Source organism: Pristiophorus japonicus, chromosome 1 (genome assembly GCF_044704955.1).
Source record: "Pristiophorus japonicus isolate sPriJap1 chromosome 1, sPriJap1.hap1, whole genome shotgun sequence".
Taxonomy (NCBI): Eukaryota; Metazoa; Chordata; class Chondrichthyes; family Pristiophoridae; genus Pristiophorus; species Pristiophorus japonicus.
In genome coordinates this window covers 417,491,930-417,513,882 of record NC_091977.1, presented here as the reverse complement: position 1 = coordinate 417,513,882, position 21,953 = coordinate 417,491,930, and the positions used below count along the sequence as shown (strand labels likewise).

Here is a 21,953-nt window from a genome sequence, read left to right as displayed (position 1 = left end):
TTCCATCATTTTACCCACTACTGAGGTCAGGCTGACCGGTCTATAATTCCGTATTTTCTTTCTCCCTCCTTTTTTAAAAAGTGGCGTTACATTGGCTACCCTCCACTCGATAGGAACTGATCCAGAGTCAATGGAATATTGGAAAATGACTGTCAATGCATCCGCTATTTCCAAGGCCACCTCCTTAAGTACTCTGGGATGCTGTCCATCAGGCCCTGGGGATTTATCGGCCTTCAATCCCATCAATTTCCCAAACACAATTTCCCGACTAATAAAGATTTCCCTCAGTTCCTCCTCTTACTAGACCCTCTGACCCCTTTTATATCCGGAAGGTTGTTGGTGTCCTCCTCAGTGAATACCGAACCAAAGTACTTGTTCAATTGGTCTGCCATTTCTTTGTTCCCCATTATGACTTCCCCTGATTCTGACTGCAGGGGACCTACGTTTGTCTTTACATACCTATAGAAAATTTTGCAATCCGCCTTAATGTTCCCTGCAAGCTTCTTCTCGTACTCCATTTTCCCTGCCCTAATCAAACCCTTTGTCCTCCTCTGTTGAGTTCTAAATTTCTCCCAGTCCCCGGGTTCGCTGCTATTTCTGGCCAATTTGTATGCCACTTCCTTGGCTTTAATACTATCCCTGATTTCCCTCGATAGCCACGGTTGAGCCACCTTCCCTTTTTTATTTTCACATCAGACATGGATGTACAATTGTTGTAGTTCATTCATGCGGTCTCTAAATGTCTGCCACTGCCCATCCACAGTCAACCCCTTAAGTATCATTCGCCAATCTATCCTAGCCAATTCACGCCTCATACCTTCAAAGTTACCTTCTTTAAGTTCTGGACCATGGTCTCTGAATTAACTGTTTCATTCTCCATCCTAATGCAGAATTCCACCATATTATGGTCACTCTTCCCCAAGGGGCCTCACACAATGAGATTGCTAATTAATCCTCTCTCATTACACAACACCCAGTCTAAGATGGCCTCCTCCCTAGTTGGTTCCTCGACATATTGGTCTAGAAAACCATCCCTTATGCACTCCAGGAAATCCTCCTCCACCGTACTGCTTCCAGTTTGGCTCGCCCAATCTATGTGCATATTAAAGTCACCCACTATAACTGCTGCACCTTTATTGCATGCACCCCTAATTTCCTGTTTGATACCCTCCCCAACATCACTACTACTGTTTGGAGGTCTGTACACAACTCCCACTAACGTTTTTTGCCCTTTGGTGTTCTGCAGCTCTACCCATATAGATTCCACATCATCCAAGCTAATGTCCTTCCTAACTATTGCATTAATTTCCTCTTTAACCAGCAATGCTACCCCACCTCCTTTTCCTTTTATTCTATCCTTCCTGAACGTTGAATACCCCTGGATGTTGAGTTCCCAGCCCTGATCATCCTGGAGCCACGTCTCCGTAATCCCAATCACATCATATTTGTTAACATCTATTTGCACAGTTAATTCATCCACCTCATTGCGGATACTCCTTGCATTAAGACACAAAGCCTTCAGGCTTGTTTTTTTTAAACACCCTTTGTCCTTTTAGAATTTTGCTGTACAGTGGCCCTTTTTGTTCTTTGCCTTGGGTTTCTCTGCCCTCCACTTTTCCTCATCTCCTTTCTGTCTTTTGCTTTTGCCTCCTTTTTGTCTCCCTGCATTGGTTCCCATCCCCCTGCCATATTAGTTTAACTCCTCCCCAACAGCACTATCTTTAACTTCTCTTGTTAGCCACGGTTGGACCACTTTTCCTCTGGAGGGGGGCGGGGGGGAAGGTGGTTGTGCCTTAAAAGGAATGTATATTTGTTGTAAATTATGTATTAATTTTTTAAATGCTAACCATTGCTCGTCTACCGTCATACCTTTTAATGTTGTTTCCCAATCTACCTTAGCCAACTCGCCCCTCATACCTACGTAGTTTGCTTTGTTTAGATTTAAGACCCTAGTTTTGGATTTAACTAAATCACTTTCAAATTTATTATAAAATTGTATCATATTATGGTCACTCTCCCAAGGGCCCCTTTACTACAAGGTTATTAATTAACCCTTTCTCATTAGCCTTGGAGGGGGTACAGAGACGATTCACTAGGCTGATTCCGAAGATGAGGGGGTTACCTTATGATGATAGATTGAGTAGACTGGGTCTTTACTTGTTGGAGTTCAGAAGGATGAGGGGTGATCTTATAGAAACATTTAAAATAATGAAAGGGATAGACAAGATAGAAGCAGAGAGGTTGTTTCCACTGGTCGGGGAGACTAGAACTAGGGGGCACAGCCTCAAAATACGGGGGAGCCAATTTAAAACCGAGTTGAGAAGGAATTTCTTCTCCCAGAGGGTTGTGAATCTGTGGAATTCTCTGCCCAAGGAAGCAGTTGAGGCTAGCTCATTGAATGTATTCAAATCACAGATAGATAGATTTTTAACCAATAAGGGAATTAAGGGTTATGGGGAGCGGGCAGGTAAGTGGAGCTGAGTCCACGGCCAGATCAGCCATGATCTTTTTGAATGGCGGAGCAGGCTCGAGGGGCTAGATGGCCTACTCCTGTTCCTAATTCTTACGCACACAATACTAAATCTAAAATAGCCTGTTCCCTCGTTGGTTCCTCAACATAATGAGCTGGAAAACTATGTTGTATACATTCCACGAGTTCGTCCTCCACATTATTACTGCAAATTTGGATTGCTCAGTCTATATGTAGATTAAAGTCCCCCATGATTACCTTATTACCCTTGTTGCATGCGCCTCTAATTTCCTGATTTATACTCTGCTCAACATTACAACTACTGTGTGGGGGCCTATAAACAACTCCCATCAATGTTTTCGGCCCCTTGCTGTTTCTTAGCTCCATCCACTATTTCTTGATTTTCAGAGCTAAGATCCTTTCTCTTAACTGTCTTTATCCCATCCTTTATTATCAGGGCTACCCCTCCTCCTTTTCCCATTTGTCTATCTTTTCTAAAAGTTAAGTATCCTGGAATATTTAGTTCCCAATCTTAGTTACTTTGCAACCATGTTCCTGTAATGGCTATTAGATCAACCTATTAATTTCTATCTGCGTTATTAATTCATCTATTTCGTTGCAAATGCTTCACGCATTCAGATGTAGTGCCTTTAGCTTTGACTTTTTTCTATTTTTCCCTGATGTCACATTAGTCACTGATGCTTTATTACCTTTGTACTTTCTCTGTCCCTTCCTGACCCACTCTGTTTATTTTCATCCAAAACTCTGCTTTGCTCTAGAGCCTTGACATTTCTCTTGCTGCTTTTAAATTTACTCTTTCCTGAATCCAACCCGCCCCCTTCATTAGCTTAAAGTCCAGTCTATTGCCCTAGTTATTCGATTCGCCAGGACACTGGTTCCAGCCCGGTTTAAGTGGTGCCCATCCCAACAGAAAACAGCTCTCTCTTTCCCCAGTACTGATGCCAGTGCCCCACAAAAGGAAAACCCATGCCTCCCACACCACTCTGAGCCATGCATTTAACTTTCTAACCTGTTTATCCCGATACAAATTGGTGCGTGGCTCAGGTAACAATCCAGAGATTATCACCTTTGGAGGTTCTGCTTTTTAATTTAGACCCCAACTCCTCAAACTCTACAGCCTTATTCCAATTCTACCTATGTCATGATGGCCACGTGGACCATGACAACCGAACCCTCCCCTTCCCACTCCAAGTTCTCCTCCATGGCCGCGAAGAGATGTTTTTAACCCTGGCAGGCAACACAATCTTCAGAACTTAAGGTCGCAAAAGTTTCAAAGCAGTCTAGTTCTAGAAAGTCTACACGTGGCTATAATTATTTACCAACACAATCAATTCTTGGCCTAATTAGGCATAGTTAGTTATAAGAAGTTTCTCTATCTTACCACTTTCTACTGCATTTTTGATACCTCCCTCATCTTCAGGAGAATCCACAGAAAGTCCAATGATATCAAACCTGTGGGGGAAAAAAAAGTTTGACAAATTAGAAAGAAAGAACTTGCTTTGGATTTTAATTAGGTTATCTCAGTTTGGGGAAGGTATGTTCTCCTCACGTCTTCACTTCGAGGAAGTTATCATTCTGAATGGTTACTATTTTGTACTCATCCTCAGTCCGAAGCCCTTTACATTGTCTAGGTTTTTAACCTTCTTTGACTGCCTTCTTACTGTTGTAGTACTGTTTATTTTTCCCTTTTGTGTTTAAAGAAAGACTTGCAGATATTGCTCCTTTCACGACCTCAGGACATCCCAAAGCGCTATACAGTCAATTAAGTACTTTTAAAGGGTAAACACTGTTGTGATGTAGGAAACACAGTAATTGCGCACAGCAAGCTCCCACAAACAGCAATGATTGAGGGATAAATATTGACCAGGACACCTGCTCTTCTTCAAATAGTGACATTGGATCTTTTATGTTCACCCGAGAGAGCAGAGGGAGCCTTGGTTTAACGTTACATTCAAAAGAAGGCACCTCCGACAGTGCAGCACTCCCTCAGCACTGCACTGGAGTGTCAGCCTAGATTTTTGCACTCAAGTCCCTGGAGTGGGACTTGAACCCATAAACTGCTGACTCAGCGGCGAGAGTGCTATCCACTGAGCCACGGCCGACACTTATTTTTCCTTTTGTGTTTAGACTTTGCTCGTGCTCTTTTTCTAGGTGGCCCTTTTGAAATGATTCTGCATTTTCTTGTCAGCCCAGTGAATCCTTTCTCCCTGCAGGACTTGTAGAAGTTAGTTTCCACTTTCTAATTTGTAAATCCGCTTAACATTAAGTTTGTTAGCCTTGTTAGTTTTAAGAAAGTATTCCTTTTTAAGGTGTTCCACTTGTCCTCTACTGAAACTCATTTCTTTAAATTTAGCCCGACCCTTAATCTTAAATATTTCTGACTCCATGTTGAATATGATCATTCTATGGCTGCTATCCCTTGGGGTGCTATGGTTTCCAACATCAGGATCACTAACAAATCTCAGGTGAAGAATCCCTTGTTAGCTGACATTGTTAACGGCTCTCTTTCCTCAGGTACTGTCCCCCACTCCCTCAAATCTGCCTTTATCACCCCTCTCCTCAAAAAACCAAACCTCGACCCCTCCGTTCTTGCAAACTACCGCCCCATCTCCAACCTCCCTTTCCTCTCCAAAGTCCTTGAACATGCTGTCGCCTCCCAAATCCGTGCCCATCTTTCCCGGAATTCCATGTTTGAATTCCTCCAATCTGGTATCCAATGCCTGCCACAGTACCGAACTGCTCTCATCAAAGTCACAAATGACATCCTTTGTGACCGTGACAAAGGAAAACTATCCCTCCTCGTCCTTCTTGACTTGTCTGCAGCCTTTGATGCGGTTGACCACCTTCTCCAACGCCTCTTCACGTTCAGCTGGGTGGGACTGCACTTGCCTGGTTCCATTCTCATCTATCTAATTATAAACAGAGAATCACCTGCAACGGCTTTTCTTCCCACCCCGGCATCGTTACCTCTGTGTCCCAAGGATCTATCCTTGGCCCCCTCCTATTTCTCATCTACATGTTGCCCCTTGGCGACATCATCCGAAAACACAGCATCAGTTTCCACATGTACGCTGATGACACCCAGTTCTACCTCAATGCCACTTCTCTTGACCACTCCACGGTCTCGAAATTGTCAGACTGCTTGTCCGACATCCAGTTCTGGATGAGCAGAAATGTTCCCCAATTGAATATTGGGAAGACCGAAGCCATTGTTTTCGGTCCCCGTCACAAACTCCGTTTCCGAGCCACCTGACTCCAGCCCTCTCCCCAACTTCTGTCTGAGGCTGAACCAGACTGTTCGCAACCTAGGTGTCATATTTGACCCTGAAATTAGCTTTCGGCCACATATCCGCAGCATAACTAAAGACCACCTATTCCTACCTCCGTAACATCGTCTGTCTCCGCCCTTGCCTCAGCTCATCGGCTGCTGAAGCCTTCATCCATGCCTTTGTTACCTCTAGACTTGACTATTACAACGCACTCCTGGCTGGCCTCCCACATTCTACCTTCATAAACTAGAGGTGATCTACAACTCGGTTGCCAGTGTCCTAATGTACCAAGTCCCACTCATCCATCACCCGTGTGCTCACTGATCTACATTGGCTTTCGGTTAAGCAACAGCTCGATTTCAAAATTCTCATCTTTATTTTCAAATCCCTCCATGACCTCGTCCCTCCCTATCTCTAATCTCTTCCAGCTCCACAACCTCTTTTCCCCCCCCACCACCCCCCATCCTCCGCCAGATGATGTTTGGGTTCATCTGCCATCTTGAGCATCCCTGATTATAATCGCTCAACCATTGGTGGCCGTGCCTTCTGTTGCCTCGACCCCAAGTTCTGGAACTGCCTGCTTAAACCTCCCCCCTTCTCTACCTCACTTTCCTCCTTCAAGACGCTCCCTTAAAACATACCTCTTTTGGTCACCTGCTTAAATTTCTACTTATGCGGCTCGGTATCAAATTTTTAAATCTCATAATATTCCTGTGAAGCGTCATAGGACATTTTGCTATGTTAAGGGCACTATATAAATACAAGTTTTGCTGTTGTACTCCTGATGAATTTGTTTATCTGGACAGCACTTCTTTGGTTTTATGGAGACACCTAGCAATTGAACGTCTAGCTGCTTCTCAATAAAGAAAAGAAAATCATACTTTATGCATTTATTGGTCTTTCGAGAAGGACCAGTGGAAATTAAAAACTTTAGGGCCCTACTGCTTCAAATGGGTGGGCTCAATCCCGATTTTAGGTCTAGGGCCTAGAAATTCAATCAGGCCATAAAACAGCCAGTGGCACCACGGGCCAAGGTTAACGGCTGTCTTAAAAAAAGAGCGCAGTTTGGTGCTACTTGCTGATTTACATGAGCAGAGCGCAAAACCTCTTGCGCAACACACTCTTTCTGGCGCTAACCTCAGCAGGAGGCCGAAGGTTGCATCGGAAGGATTGATACAGCGTTCTCGGGCAATGTGCTGTTTCGGATCATTTGGTGACGGCTCCTGGGTTTTGCTGGGTCAGGAGGTATCGAGTCCGCTGATGGCCCTTGTAGGGTTGGAGCATCATGCACTGTGGCACATTACAAAGCATTTGTTTGTCCACGGCTACCTTCTTACTTTCGCGGACATTTGTCTGGGTCTTGAGAGATCCACAAATGGGTACCAGACTGCCGAGTACTCCCACCTTCGCTGGCTGCCATAGCTCCACAGATGTATCACTCAGATGGTTGCTGTGTGGAGGCTGTACTCCACCACAGTGCAGGAGGGCGCGGGGGGATGCGGATGTACCATCTTGCAGCTAGCAGTGACAGTACACTGGCCTGCATATCACATTGGGGATTCACTCCCTGGTGAGTGAGTCTTAAAGCACAGGCCAGATCGTGAAGACTGTGACTGGAAATGCCACATAAAGGACTGCGGCACAGATGTCCTTATACTGTTGCATGAGAAATCAATTGAAATAATTTTTTTTTTAAAAGGGGAACGTGAACCTCTTGGTCAGGAGTTTACTGGTGTGAATCATGCAGAAGAAAGTTCAATTACATTTTTAACAACAGCAGACTTTTGAAGAACTCTTGGTGAGAATACTTTAGAAGCAGACTTAAAAACTTTGCATCTTATTTTATTGGTTCCTAAAATAGTGGAGAAGCAAGGGTCTAGCGATAATGAGGAACTGAATGAAATTAGTAAAAAAAATTGTACTGGAGAAATTAATGGGACTGAATGCTGAAAGATCCCCTGGACATGATGGCCTACATTCTAGGGTTTTGAAAGAGGTGGCCGTAGAGATAGTGGATGCATTGGTTGTCATCTTCCAAAGTTCCATAGATGCTAGAACGGTTCCCACGGACTGGAAGGTAGCAAATGTAACCCCACTATTTAAGAAAGGAGGGAGAGAGAAAATAGGGAACTACAGATCAGTTAGCATGACATCAGCAGTAGGGAAAATGCTATAATCGATTATTAAGGACGTGGCAACAGGGTGTTTAGAAAATAATAATAGGATTGGGCAGAATCAACACTGATTTATGAAAGGGAAACCATGTTTGACAAACCTGTTAGAGCTTTTTGAGGTTTTAACTAGAAGAATAGATCAGTGGGAACTATTTCTAGCGCGAAATATAAAAACAGATAGCAAGAGTATCTACAGGTATATAAAAAGGAAAAGAGTGGCTAAAGTAAACGTTGATCCCTTAGAGAACGAGACCAGGGAATTAGTGATGGGGAACATGGAGATGACAGAAACTCTGCACAAATATTTTGTATCAGTCTTAAGGTAGAGGACACTAACAATATTCCAACAGTGGATAGTCAAGGGGCTATGGGGTGGGGGTGGGGGTGTGGGGAAGAACTTAACTAAGGAGATGGTACTCAGTAAGATAATGGGACTAAAGGCAGATAAATCCCCTGGACCCGATGGCTTGCATCCTAGGGTCTTAAGAGAAGCAGCGGCAGAGATAGTGGATGCATTGGTTTTAATTTACCAAAATTCCCTGGATTCTGTTGAGGTCCCAGCAGATTGGAAAACTGCAAATGTAACGTCCCTATTTAAAAAAGGAGGCAGACAAAAAGCAGGAAACTATAGACCAGTTAGCCTAACATCTGTGGTTGGGAAAATGTTGGAGTCCATTATTAAAAAGAAGCAGCAGCAGGACATTTGGAAAAGCATAACTCAGTAAGGTAGAGTCAGCATGGATTTATTAAGGGGAAGTCATGTTTGACAAATTTGTTAGAATTCTTTGTGGATGTAACGGACAGGGTGGATAAAGGGGAACCAGTGGATGTGGTGTATTTGGACTTCCAGAAGGCATTTGACAAGGTGCCACATAAAAGAGGTTACTGCACAAGATAAAAGTTCACAGGGTTGGGGGTAATATATTAGCATGGATAGAGGATTGGCTAATTAATAGAAAGCAGAGTAGGGACAAATGGTTCATTCTCGGGTTGGCAATCAGTAACTAGTGGAGTGCCACAGGGATCAGCGTAGGGACCCCAACTATTTACACTCTATATTAAAGACTTGGATGAAGGGACCAAGTGTAACTAACGTAGCCAAGTTTGCTGACGGTACAAAGATGGGAGGAAAAAAAAAATCTGGAAAGGGATATAGACAGGCTAAGTGAGTGGGCAAAAATTTGGCAGAGGGAGTATAATGTTGGAAAGTGTGAGAATATGCACTTTGGTGAAAAAAAAGATCAAAGAGCAAGTTATTATTTAAATAGAGAAAAATTGCAAAGTGCTGCAGTACAGCAGGACCTGGGGGTCCTGGTGCAGGAAACACAAAAGGTTAGTATGCAGGTACTTCAAGTGATCAGGAAGGCCAATGGAATCTTGGCCTTTATTGCAAAGGGGATGGAGTATAAAAGCAGGGAAGTCTTGCTACAGTTATACAGGGTATTGGTGAGGCCACATCTGGAATACTGCGTGCAGTTTTGGTTTCCATATTTAAGAAAGGATATACTTACTTTGGAGGCAGTTCAGAGAAGGTTCACTAAGTTGATTCCAGAGATGAGGGGGTTGACTTATGAAGAAAGGTTGAGTAGGCTGGGCCTCGACTCATTGGAATTCAGAAGAATGAGAGGTGATCTTATTGAAACATATAAGATTATGAGGGGGCTAGTCAAGGTGGATGCAGAGAGGATGTTTACACTGATACAGGGAGACTAGAACTAAGGGCCATAATCTTAGAATAAGGGGCCGCCTATTTAAAACTGAGATGAGGAGGAATTTCTTCTATCAGAGGGTTGTAAATCTGTGGAATTCACTGGCTCAGAGAGCTGTGGAAGCTGGGACATTGAATAAATTTAAGACAGAGATAGCAACATAGAAAATAGGTGCAGGAGTAGGCCATTCGGCCCTTCGAGCCTGCACTACCATTTAATAAGATCATGGCTGATCATTCACCTCAGTACCCCTTTCCTGCGTTCTCTCCATACCCCTTGATCCATTTAGTCGTAAGGGCCATATCTAACTCCCTCTTGAATATATCCAATGAACTATCATCAACAACTTTCTGTGGTAGGGAATTCCACAGGTTACCAACTCTCTGAAGTGAAGAAGTTTCTCCTCATCTCGGTCCTAAATGGCTTACCCCTTATCCTTAGACTGTGGCCCCAGGTTCTGGACTTCCCCAACATCGAGAACATTCTTCCTGCATCTAACCTGTCCAGTCCCATCAGAATTTTATGTTTCTATGAGATCCTCTCTCTCATTCTTCTAAACTCTAGTGAATACAGGCCCAGTCGATCCAGTCTCTCCTCATAAGTCAGTCCCGCCATCCCGGGAATCAATCTGGTGAACCTTTGCTGCACTCCCTCAATAGCAAGAACGTCCTTCCTCAGATTAGGAGACCAAAACTGAACACAATATTCTAGGTGAGGCCTCACCAAGGCCATGTACAACTGCAGTAGGACCTCCCTGCTCCTATACTCAAATCCCCTAGCTATGAAGGCCAACATGCCTTTTGTCTTCTTCACCGCCTGCTGTACCTGCATGCCAACTTTCAATGACTGGTGTACCATGACATCCAGGTCTCGTTGCACTGCCCCTTTTCCTAATCTGCCGCCATTCAGATAATATTCTGCCTTCATGTTTTTGCAACCAAAGTGGGTAACCTCACATTTATCCACATTATACTGCATCTGCCATGCATTTGCCCACTCACCTAACCTGTCCGAGTCACCCTGCAGCCTCTTAGCATCCTGCTCGCAGCTCCCACCGCCACCCAGCTTAGTGTTGTCTGCAAACTTGTGAGATATTACACTCAATTCCTTCGTCTTAATGTATATTGTAAATAGCTGGGGTCCCAGCAGAGCCCTGTGCCACCCCACTAGTCACTGCCTGTCATTCTGAGAAGGACCCATTTATCCCTACTCTCTGCTTCCTGTCTGCCAACCAGTTCTCTATCCATGTCATTACATTACCCCCAATACCATGTGCTTTAATTTTGCACACTGATCTCGTGTGGGACCTTGTCAAAAGCCTTTTGGAAGTCCAAATACACCACAACACGGATTCTCCCTTGTCCACTCTACTAGTTACATCCTCAAAAAATTCTAGAAGATTTGTCAAGCATGATTTCCCTTTCATAGAGCTCAAGATTCGGACCCCCGCTAGAATGGCGCACATCGAAGAGGCCCGCCTAATTTGTAGAACAAAAATTGCGCCGAATACTTACCTCATGCTTCTCCGATATCTGTAGGCCCGTTTCCAGCTCGGCGCGTGCAACAGGAACTGCTGGGGGCGGAGCTACAGCCCTGCGGCAAAAACAGTGCCGGCAGCTGCGCGCATGCGCAGTGGAGGCTGCGCGCGTGCACAATAGCTCCTGGTCCTCCCAGTGCGCCCGGTCATCAGACGATAACCCTATCCCAGGCCGAAGGGACGTCGCCCCTATCGCCAGGCCGAGTGGCTTGACACATTATACCTCGTTGGCTGCGGGCCCGCCCGCCCTGCATCTCGCTGCGGGTGGTCCCCTCCCGCCCTAAATCCTCCGTGGCAGCCCGGCATTGTCGGGGTCTGTTCAGCCTCCCTCTCTCCAGTTCAGCAGCCCACTCCCTCTCCTTCAGCCACCACACCCCCCCCCATTCCTCTCTCCCCCCCGTCCCCGTCATTCCTCTCCCCCCCCACCCCCTCCCATTCCTCTCTCCTCCCCTGCCCCCCCTTCCTCTCTCCCACCCCCATCCTCTCGCTTCCCCCCCACCCCCCCATTCCTCTCTTCCTCCCTACCCCCCCATTCCTCTCTTCCTCCCCACCCCCCCCATTCCTCTCTCTTCCTCCCCACCCCCCCCCAATTCCTCTCTCTTCCTCCCCACCCCCCCCAATTCCTCTCTTCCTCCCCACCCCCCCCAATTCCTCTCTTCCTCCCCACCCCCCCCAATTCCTCTCTCTTCCTCCCCACCCCCCCCATTCCTCTCTCTTCCTCCCCACCCCCCCCATTCTTCGCTCTTCCTCCCCACCCACCCATTCCTCTCTTCCTCCCCACCCCCCATTCCTCTCTCTTCCTCCCCACCCCCCCCATTCCTCTCTCTTCCTCCCCACCCCCCCATTCCTCTCTCTTCCTCCCCACCCCGCCATTTCTCTCTTCCTCCCCACCCCCCCATGCCTCTCTCTTCCTCCCGACCCCCAGCACCCTCCTCTCTTCACCGCCCCCCCCTTACCCCTTCTCTCTCCACCCCCCTCACCATCCCCCCCCTCTCCCCATCCCCCCATCCCCCCACTCTCTCCATCCACCCCCTCACCCTATCCCTCCCTCACCCCATCCCCCCACCTCCCCCTCCTCCCCCCCCTCACACCATCTCCCCCCTCAACCCCCTCTCTCCCCTCTCTCCATCCCCCCCCCTCACCTCCCTCTCTCCATCCCCCCCTCACCTCCCTCTCTCTATCCCCCCCCACCTCCCTCTCTCTATTCCCCCCCCACCTCCCTCTCTCTATCCCCCCCACCTCCCTCTCTCCATCCCCCCCCTCACCTCCCTCTCTCCATCCCCCCCCCACCTCCCTCTCTCTATCCCCCCCCACTTCCCTCTCTCTATCCCCCCCCCCACCTCCCTCTCTCTATCCCCCCCACCTCCCTCTCTCTATCCCCCCCCCACCTCCCTCTCTCTATCCCCCCCCCACCTCCCTCTCTCTATCCCCCCCCCACCTCCCTCTCTCTATCCCCCCCCCCACCTCCCTCTCTCTATCCCCCCCCCCACCTCCCTCTCTCTATCCCCCCCCCCACCTCCCTCTCTCTATCCCCCCCCCCACCTCCCTCTCTCTATCCCCCCCCCCACCTCCCTCTCTCTATCCCCCCCCCCACCTCCCTCTCTCTATCTCCCCCCCACCTCCCTCTCTCTATCTCCCCCCCACCTCCCTCTCTCTATCTCCCCCCCACCTCCCTCTCTCTATCTCCCCCCTCACCTCCCTCTCTCCACCCCCCCCCTCACCTCCCTCTCTCCATCCCCCCCCCCCTCACCTCCCTCTCTCCATCCCCCCCCCTCACCTCCCTCTCTCCATCCCCCCCCCTCAGCTCCCTCTCTCCACCCACCCCCTCTCAGCTCCCTCTCTCCACCCCCCCCCCTCAGCTCCCTCTCTCCACCCACCCCCCCTCAGCTCCCTCTCTCCACAACCCCCTCAGCTCCCTCTCTCCATCCCCCCCTCACCTCCCTCTCTCCACATCCCCCCCTCACCTCCCTCTCTCCACATCCCCCCCTCACCTCCCTCTCTCCACATCCCCCCCCTCACCTCCCTCTCTCCACATCCCTCTCTCCACATTCCCCCCCTCACCTCCCTCTCGCCACCCCCCCCTCATCTCCCTCTCTCCACCCCCCCCTCTCTCCACTCCCCCCTCTTTCCATTCCTCCACCCCCTCACCCCCTCTCTCCATCCCCCCCACCCACCTCTCTCCATTCCTCCATCCCCCCACCCACCTCTCTCCATCCCCTCCACCACCCCCCTCTCTCTCCATCCCCTCCACCACCCCCCTCTCTCTCCATCCCCTCCGCCACCCCCCTCTCTCTCCATCCCCTCCACCACCCCCCTCTCTCTCCATCCCCTCCACCACCCCCTCTCTCTCTCCATCCCCTCCACCACCCCCCTCTCTCTCCATCCCCTCCACCACCCCCCTCTCTCTCCATCCCCTCCACCACCCCCCCTCTCTCTCCATCCCCTCCACCACCCCCCTCTCTCTCCATCCCCTCCACCCCCCTCTCTCTCCATCCCCTCCACCACCCCCCTCTCTCTCCATCCCCTCCACCACCCCCTCTCTCTCTCCATCCCCCCCACCACCCCCTCTCTCTCCATCCCCCCCACCACCCCCTCTCCCCATCCCCCCCACCCCCCTCTCTCCCCATCCCCCCCACCCCTCTCTCCCCATCCCCCCCACCCCCCTCTCTCCCCATCCCCCCCACCCCCCTCTCTCCCCATCTCCCCCACCCCCCTCTCTCCCCACTCCCCATCCCCCCCTCTCTCCCCATCCCATCCCCCCCACCCCCCTCTCCCCATCCCCCCCCACCCCCTCTCTCCCCATCCCCCCCCACCCCCCTCTCTCCCCATCCCCCCCCACCCCCCTCTCTCCCCATCCCATCCCCCCGCCACCCCCCTCTCTCCATGATTTATTTATCATTTATTATTGACGATGGCTCTTTATTTGTAAAAATGAAGTGTTTAATGCTTGTAAACCCCCCTTCCGCCCCCCATCTCTCGTTCCCTACACCTGATTTATAAGTGTGGGCAAGGTTTTTCTGAGCATACAAAAATCTATACTTGCTCCATTCTAAGTTAGTTTGGACTAACTTTTCATTGCCTAAATTTACAAAACAGGTGTAAGTGGCTGGACACGCCTCCTTTTGAAAAAAAAAGTGTGTTCTACAATGAAACTATGCTAACTCACTAGAACTGGAGCAAACTAAATGCCGAGAATTGCAATTTCTAAGATGCTCCAAAAAAAATAGGAGCAACTCAGGCCGAAACTTGAGCCCATAAATCGATGCCGACTTGGACCGATCCTGTCACTGCTTTCCAAATACACTGCGATTTCATCTTTAATAATTGATTCCAACATTTTCCCCACTACTGATGTCAGGCTAACCGGTCTATAATTGCTTGTTTTCTCTCTCCTTCCTTTTTTAAAAAAGTGGTGTTACATTAGCTACCCTCCAATCCATAGGAACTGATCCAGAGTCGATAGATAGTTGGAAAATGATCACCAATGCATCCACTATTGAGAGGGCCACTTCCTTAAGTACTCTGGGATCCAGACTATCAGGCCCTGGGGATTTATCAGCCTTCAATCCCATCAATTTCCTGAACACAATTTCCTGACAAATAAGGATTTCCTTCAGTTCCTCCTTCTCACTTGACCCTCGGTCCCCGAGTATTTCCGAAAGGTTATATGTGTCTTCCTTCGTGAAGACAGAACCAAAGTATTTGTTCAATTGGTCTGCCATTTCTTTGTTCCCCATTATAAATTCACCTGATTCTGATTGCAAGGGACCTACGTTTGTCTTCACTAATCTTTTTCTCTTCACATATCTATAGAAGCTTTTGCAGTTAGTTTTTAATGTTCCCAGCAAGCTTCCTCTCATACTCTATTTTCCCCATCCTAATTAAACCCTTTGTCCTCCTCTGCTGAATTCTAAATTTCTCCCTGTCCTCCGGTTTGCTGCTTTTTCTGGCCAATTTATATGCCTCTTCCTTGGATTTAACACTATCCCTAATTTCCCTTGTTAGCCACGGTTGAGCCACCTTCCCAGTTTTGTTTTTACTCCAGACAGGGATGTACAATTGTTGGAAGTTCATCCATGTGATCTTTAAATGTTTGCCATTGCCTATCCACCGTCAACCCTTTAAGTATCCTTTACCAGTCTATTCTAGCCAATTCACACCTCATACCTTCAAAGTTACCTTTCCTTAAGTTCAGGACCCTAATCTCTGAATTAACTGTGTCACTCTCCATCTCAATAAAGAATTCTATCATATTATGGTCACTCTTCTCCAAGGGGCCTCGCACAACAGGATAGACTGTTTCTTAACTGATAAGGGAATAAGGAGTTATGGAGAACGGGCAGGGAAGTGGACCTGAGTCCATGATTGGATCAGCCATGATCGTATTAAATGGCAGAGCAAGCTCGAGGGGCCATATGGCATACTCCTGCTCCTATTTCTTATGTTCTTATGGTGTATTTCCATTTTCAGAAGGCATTCGATAAGGTGCCACACAAGAGGTTATTAAACAAAATTAGGGCTCATGGGATTGGGGGTAATATACTAGCATGGATTGAAGATTGATTAACGAGCAGAAAACAGAAAGTAGGAATAAACGGGTCATTTTCAGTTTGGCAGACAGTAACTAGTGGGGTACCGCAAGGATCAGTGCTTGCGCCTCAGCTATTCACAATCAATGATTTGGATGAGGACCAATTGTAATATATCCAAGTTTGCTGACATAAAGCTAGGTGGGAATGCTCAGTCGTTGAGTATATTCAAGACAGAGATCAATAGATTTTTGGATATTAAGGGAATCATGGGATATGGGGATAATGCAGGAAAGTGGAGTAGAGGTAGAAAATCAGCCATGATCTTATTGAATGGTGAAGCAGGCTCAAGAAGCTGAACTGCCTACTCGTGTTTCTATTCATGTTCTTATGCTCCTTGAAACACAATATATAAAATTTAGGAAATCTAGCTTTGATTTTTTTCCGAGATTCTTACAACTGTAGTACAGTATAATTTATTTTAAAATATTTACCTCCTGTAATGTTTGACTGACTGGGGGAGGGGTGAGGGCAGATATTGGATGCATCTCATTGGAAGCAGCTTACTCTCCAATTACATAGTTTGAACTCTCCATAGTTACCAGTTATCTCAGCAGTTGTTTACTGTTACAGCTATAGCTTACCGCTACTTTCTTCCACCTCTACGCACCGTCAATGGCTGCAGGCATGAGCGTGCTTTGGAGAGAACTCCAAAATGCATGTGCAGCATTAACCCGCCGTTGCACGCCGATTGGCGTCACACTCCTGTTAATTAAAATAATTGCGGCAAGTGCAGGCAACAGCAGCGCTACGGACCTGCCGAAAATGGTGGCTACTGCGGGACCCGCCGGGAGCAGGCAGAAATTAGGTGGCCACCATTTTTTTCTGAAAAACGGACCTTAACGGCCAGCATTAAACCCTCCAATTTCTAGGCTTGGTGATATGTTGGTCCAATTCTAAACAGAGCCAAATCCTGACAACCCATCAAAACAGGGCCAGGATATAGGGTGAAACCTTGTCTGCTGGGATACCACCCAGTGTTTTGCATCCACCATTTTCTGGTGGGAGGCCATGGACAGCAAGGAGCATGTCTTGGGAGGCCTGTTGGCTATAAAGCGTTTTCGCATTTTCGGAGATCGTGGAAAACACTAAATAAATGTATTTTGTACAGGGTGCACTGCAACAACTCACCAAACTTACATTGTCGTGACCTCCCAGCTCCACAACTTCTGCCATTACCCTGACCAGAATGAGTAGATGGAAAAGGAAGTGGATATTGAATCCAGTGGCAGTGGTGCCAACAAAGCAAAATATTTTATTCTGGATACAGTTGTTGAAGCTGCATCCAGCCAGGCGAGTGACCATAATTTCATCACACTCCTGACTTTAGATCTGTAGATTGTAGAGAGGCACAGAAGGGTCAGGAGCAACGTAATGTTTGAGGGGCCACTTGGGCACTTTAATGGGCTGCGCAGCCCATTCAAAAGTCCCCGCGTGCATATTTTTTTCAATTTAAAAGCTGGCTCACCGTCTGCAAGGGACCACTGCAGTGCTGCATAGCTGAAAGGGAACACTGGTCAGGAGATGAGCTACTTTTTGCAGAGTATCCAGCCTCTCTTTTGGGACAGTAAATAGCACAGATGGGAGCAGGAAGTTACAAGAGACACAGACATATTAAGTGAGCTGGCGGAGTTCAATATGAGCACGTTTGATGCCATCTACTTTAGAACTTATTTTCTAAATGGTGAGACACTAGGAACTGTAAAAGAACAAAGAGATTTTGGAGTGCAACGACACAACTCATTAAAAACTAGCAGACAACAACAACTTGTATTTATATAGCACCTTTAACGTAGTGAAACGTCCTAAGATGCTTCTCAGGAGTATTATGCAATAAAAATGTGACAGGTACAAAAAGCAATTTAAAAGATTAATGGGATTCTGACCTTTATCTCAAGAGGCTGGAATACAAAGGGGAGGAAGTTATGCTTCAGTAGTATAGAGTGTTGGTCAGATCTCATCTGGAGTGCTGCATTCAGTTTTGGGCATCACACCTTAGGAAGGATAAATTGGCATTGGAGGGGTTGCAGCAGAATCACCAGTGTGATACCGGAACTTAAAGGGTTAAATTATGAGGGCACGTTGCATTATCTTGACTTGTATATCTTTGAGATTGAGGGTGATCTGATCGAGATGTTAAAATGGTAAAAGGATTCAATAGGGTAGATGCAGAGAAACTATTTCTTCATCTAGCAGAATCAAGAATGAGGGGGCATAATCTTAAAATTAGAGCTAAGCCATTTTGAAGTGAAATCAGGAAACACTTTTTCACACAAAGGGTAGTAGAAATCTGGAATTCTCTCCCCCAAAACTGAGATAAATGGATTTGTGTTAGATAAAGGTATCAAGGCATATGGAGCAACGGTGTGTAAATGGAGTTGAGGTACCGATCAGCCATGATCTAAGGGAATAAGGGGTTATGGGGAGTGGGCAGGGAAGTGGACCTGAGTCCATGATCGGATCAGCCATGATTGTATTAAATGGCTGAGCAGGCTCGAGGGGCCATATGGCCTATTCCTGCTCCTATTTCTTATGTTCTTATGATCTAACTGAATGGCAGAGCAGGCTCGAGAGGCTGAATGGCCTACTTTTATTGCTAATGTTTCTCTACCCTGCTCTTGTTGCCATGGCATCGATATGGCTGATCCAGTTAAGTTTTGGTCTATGGTGACCTTCAGAATGTAATGGCTACAACTCAGTGGTTAGGTCTTTTTCTGTTGGAGATGGTCATTGCATGATATTTATGTGGTGTAAATGTTACCTGACACTTGACAGCCTAAGCCTGGATGTCATTCAGGTCCTGCTGTAGATTGGCTTGGGCTGCTTCCTAATTGGAGGAGTTGGGGATTGAAACTCGGTTTAGGGTTGAACAGGACACCAAAGTTGCAAAAATATTTGACAGACGGACAAAGGGTTGGATGAATGGAAGGAGGAATCAACTGGTTTGCAACATCACAGGAACCAAAAAAATCTTATTAAGGAACCTCCATTATTTACATTACTAATGCACTTCTAAAGATTATTGCACCACCATGGTATTTCATACCAACTAACCAGCATCGTGGTTACAAATAACATTCATCCTAATCAAACACTTACCAAGATGACATATTCATTTTGAAGTTCATTGTGACAGGAGCAATAGGCCTAAAAACAAACATGGACCATGTGTATTAACATATAGTGCAGTCAGAAATTAGTAAGATTTAATCCTAGTGTCTAGCTTAAAACAAACAAAAATTAGAAATGGAAGTTCAGTCATTGAATAAACATTTCTGGAACAATCCCAAAACATGTAATAACAAAGCTTCACAATACATTTTAAACACACTTGAAATTCCTCAGTAAAGTCCAATTCTCAATTGATATGTTACAATCCAAGTCTCACTTCCTCTTTGATAGCAGCAATGAAGATAGCCTTTAAACAAGTTACGATGCAAATCCAAATCTAAATGTGCCTCCTGCAGCAAGCCCCCACAAACTCTGAGGTAATTGTGACTGTTTAAACATTACCAACAGAACAGCTCCCCGACAGTGAATAGTGTTGTAGTATGTAATACAGAATGTACAATTTAATAAAACTGGTAATAAGTATGATTGTAACTGAACATAGTGGTCAATCCAAGATTACAATGAAGAGAAAATGCATGGTTAAGGAGACTGATTTGGTGAAGTCCTGATGGACATTATTTGGAACTTGGGAGGCTGATAAAGAGGCCTATGGGAAGAACTGAGCCTGAAAATAATAGAAGAAAAGGTGGAGGGAGCTGGTATTGCAAATGAAGAAGTGGTGATGGACTCGGTATGGGATTTAACAGGGTACCAAGGCTACACACTGTCAGTTCAGCCTGAGTGAGTGAGCAGCGGGGAAAGAAAATGGGGTCAGTGTAAATCTACTAGACAGATGGAGGGTTGGATCAACTAGTCTGCAACAAGACAGGAAGCAGAAAATCTTAATGAGCCTCCACTATTTACATCACTATAATTTACCTTCAATTACAGTAACTTTTGTGTTATGAGCAATGCCTTCTATCGAGGCAGTTAAATTATAATGAATAAATCACCAAAAGACCAGAACACTCTCCCACTCCACAAGGTACTTTTCCTACCTATCCCACGCTGTGGTAGTCTTTCTCACCATCCCTCCACCCCGCCACATCCCCAGAATTACCATTTCTACTCACTTCCCCCACTGAGATAACGGGGATGGAATATGGAGTTTGGCTCACTGGTGGATTTCTGGTGTCAGTTAGCAGTGAGAAAGGTAGACGTGGGCCTGATAGCACTGGGTGTTGAGAGGGGTTTCTTAAGGTCCGGCAGCTCTGATTTGTAACTTTCTAAGAGATCTCTGTAAACATTAAATTTAGTATTTTGTGAATGGTTCCCAAAAGTGTATCTCGAGTCTGTCTCTCTGATTTCCCCACCCCCCCCACGATCCCTCACACAATCAGTGTCTGTCTGTGTCTCTCTCTCTGTCAGTAATTAGAACATTTACATTTTCGAACCATCAACAAAATACAGTTGATAATCTTGTTAGAACTGAAGGCTTTTGTTTGCTTTCAAAATTCAGTTGACAGTCATATTTTTAATTCCGAAAGTGTGACACAGGAAGTAAGATTCAAATGTACCGGAAGCACGTGACATTGAATAATATATCCATTATGCTGAATTGTAGAAAATGTTTTGTTTTATTTTGGTATGGGCCGCAAACAAGTCAGAAATGGCATGTATAAAATTTTCCTTTCAAGAACTTACGCATGTGGACATATGTATTTCACATGTGGTGTCTTGATAGTTGACAATCCTTCTGCCCAGCCATGTCTATAAAATATAAGACATGTAATGAAAGTAACTACAAATATTGCACATAAAAATTTGAAACATTCCCAGTAAGATGGATGCCAGTCACTCTCAGTAGTTCACCCAAGATGCCAATGTATGCATGAATTAGCTAAGCGAGTAACCGCAAGCTATATGAATGCAAAGCACATTTGCTGGAACTGGCGCTGTGCTTCGCACATATGCACTTCCAGCATGAGTCACAGCATGGGAAGCAAAAAAGCAACTTTCTTCCTTAATCGAGAAGTTGCTGTCACTGGAGACGTTTAACGGACAAAAAATACATGCCGTTATAAAATAAAATATATATTATTATATTTTTGTACAATGTTGCTTATTGTGCAATAGATTAAACTTAAGGCATTTCATTAACAGACTAAGTTTCTGTTGTGTGCTACGGTACTAGATTTTCCAGGGGTGGGGAGATTGCATGAGGGACAATCTAACAGTAGCATGGCTGAATGCTTGAGGATAGCCATCACAATGTATATTACACATCACCAATAATTAAACAATAAATGAGGACGCAGTGTATGTATAGCTATGTAAATATGCCCATCTATATTTCTTAATATATCTGTAGATATCTTCATATATAGTCTTTCATCGAGCACGTACTCATCTAACATCACGCTTTGATAGATGCAAAACAATCTCAAGAAAAAATCAACCATGTACCAGATTTGAGACTACTTATGAACAGGAGAAATTGTAATAGGGAATACAGAAATGGCAGAGATATTTAAAAAATACTTTGTATCTGAATTCACAGAAGACACAAAAAAATATAACAAGAAATATTAGGAGTAGGCCATTTGGCCCCTCGATCCTGCTCCGCCATTTAATAAGATCATGGTTGATCTGATCTTGGGCTCAGCTCCACTTCCCTGCCTGCTCCCCATAATCCTTCACTCCCTTATTCAAAAATCTGTCTATCTCCACCTTAAATATATTCAATTACCCAGCCTCCACAGCTCTCTCGGGCAGAGAATTCCAGAGATTTATGACCTTCAGAAGAAATTCCTCCTCATCGCAGTTCTAAATGGGCGACCCCTTATTCTTAAACTATGCCCCACAGTTCTGTATCCCCCCACGATTGGAAACATTCCATCTGCATCTACCTTGTTGCGCCTTCGCATTATCTTATGTTTCAATAAGATCACCTCTCATTATTCTAAATTCCAATGAGTATAGGCCTAACCTGCTCAACCTTTCTTCATAAGTCAACCGCTTCATCTCATAAATCAACCTCGTGAACCTTCTCTGAACTGCCTCCAATGCAAGTATATCCCTCCTTAAATGAGACCACCAAAATTGTACACAGTACTCTGCGTGTGGTCTCACC

At 46.0% G+C, this 21,953-nt stretch overlaps 1 protein-coding gene across 2 annotated transcripts in view; it reads right to left on the bottom strand.

The window, feature by feature from the left end:
- LOC139275194 (acyl-protein thioesterase 1-like) overlaps window positions 1-21,953 on the bottom strand; it is a 248,433-nt gene that overhangs the window by 186,587 nt on the left and 39,893 nt on the right. For both annotated transcript variants that reach the window (XM_070892333.1, XM_070892323.1), the window contains exons 3-5: window positions 20,525-20,590; window positions 18,869-18,916; window positions 3,873-3,943 (exon numbers count right to left, since the gene is read on the bottom strand). In XM_070892333.1, coding sequence (XP_070748434.1) covers window positions 3,873-3,943; window positions 18,869-18,916; window positions 20,525-20,590 — 185 coding nt within the window. The remainder of the gene's footprint in view (window positions 1-3,872; window positions 3,944-18,868; window positions 18,917-20,524; window positions 20,591-21,953) is intronic.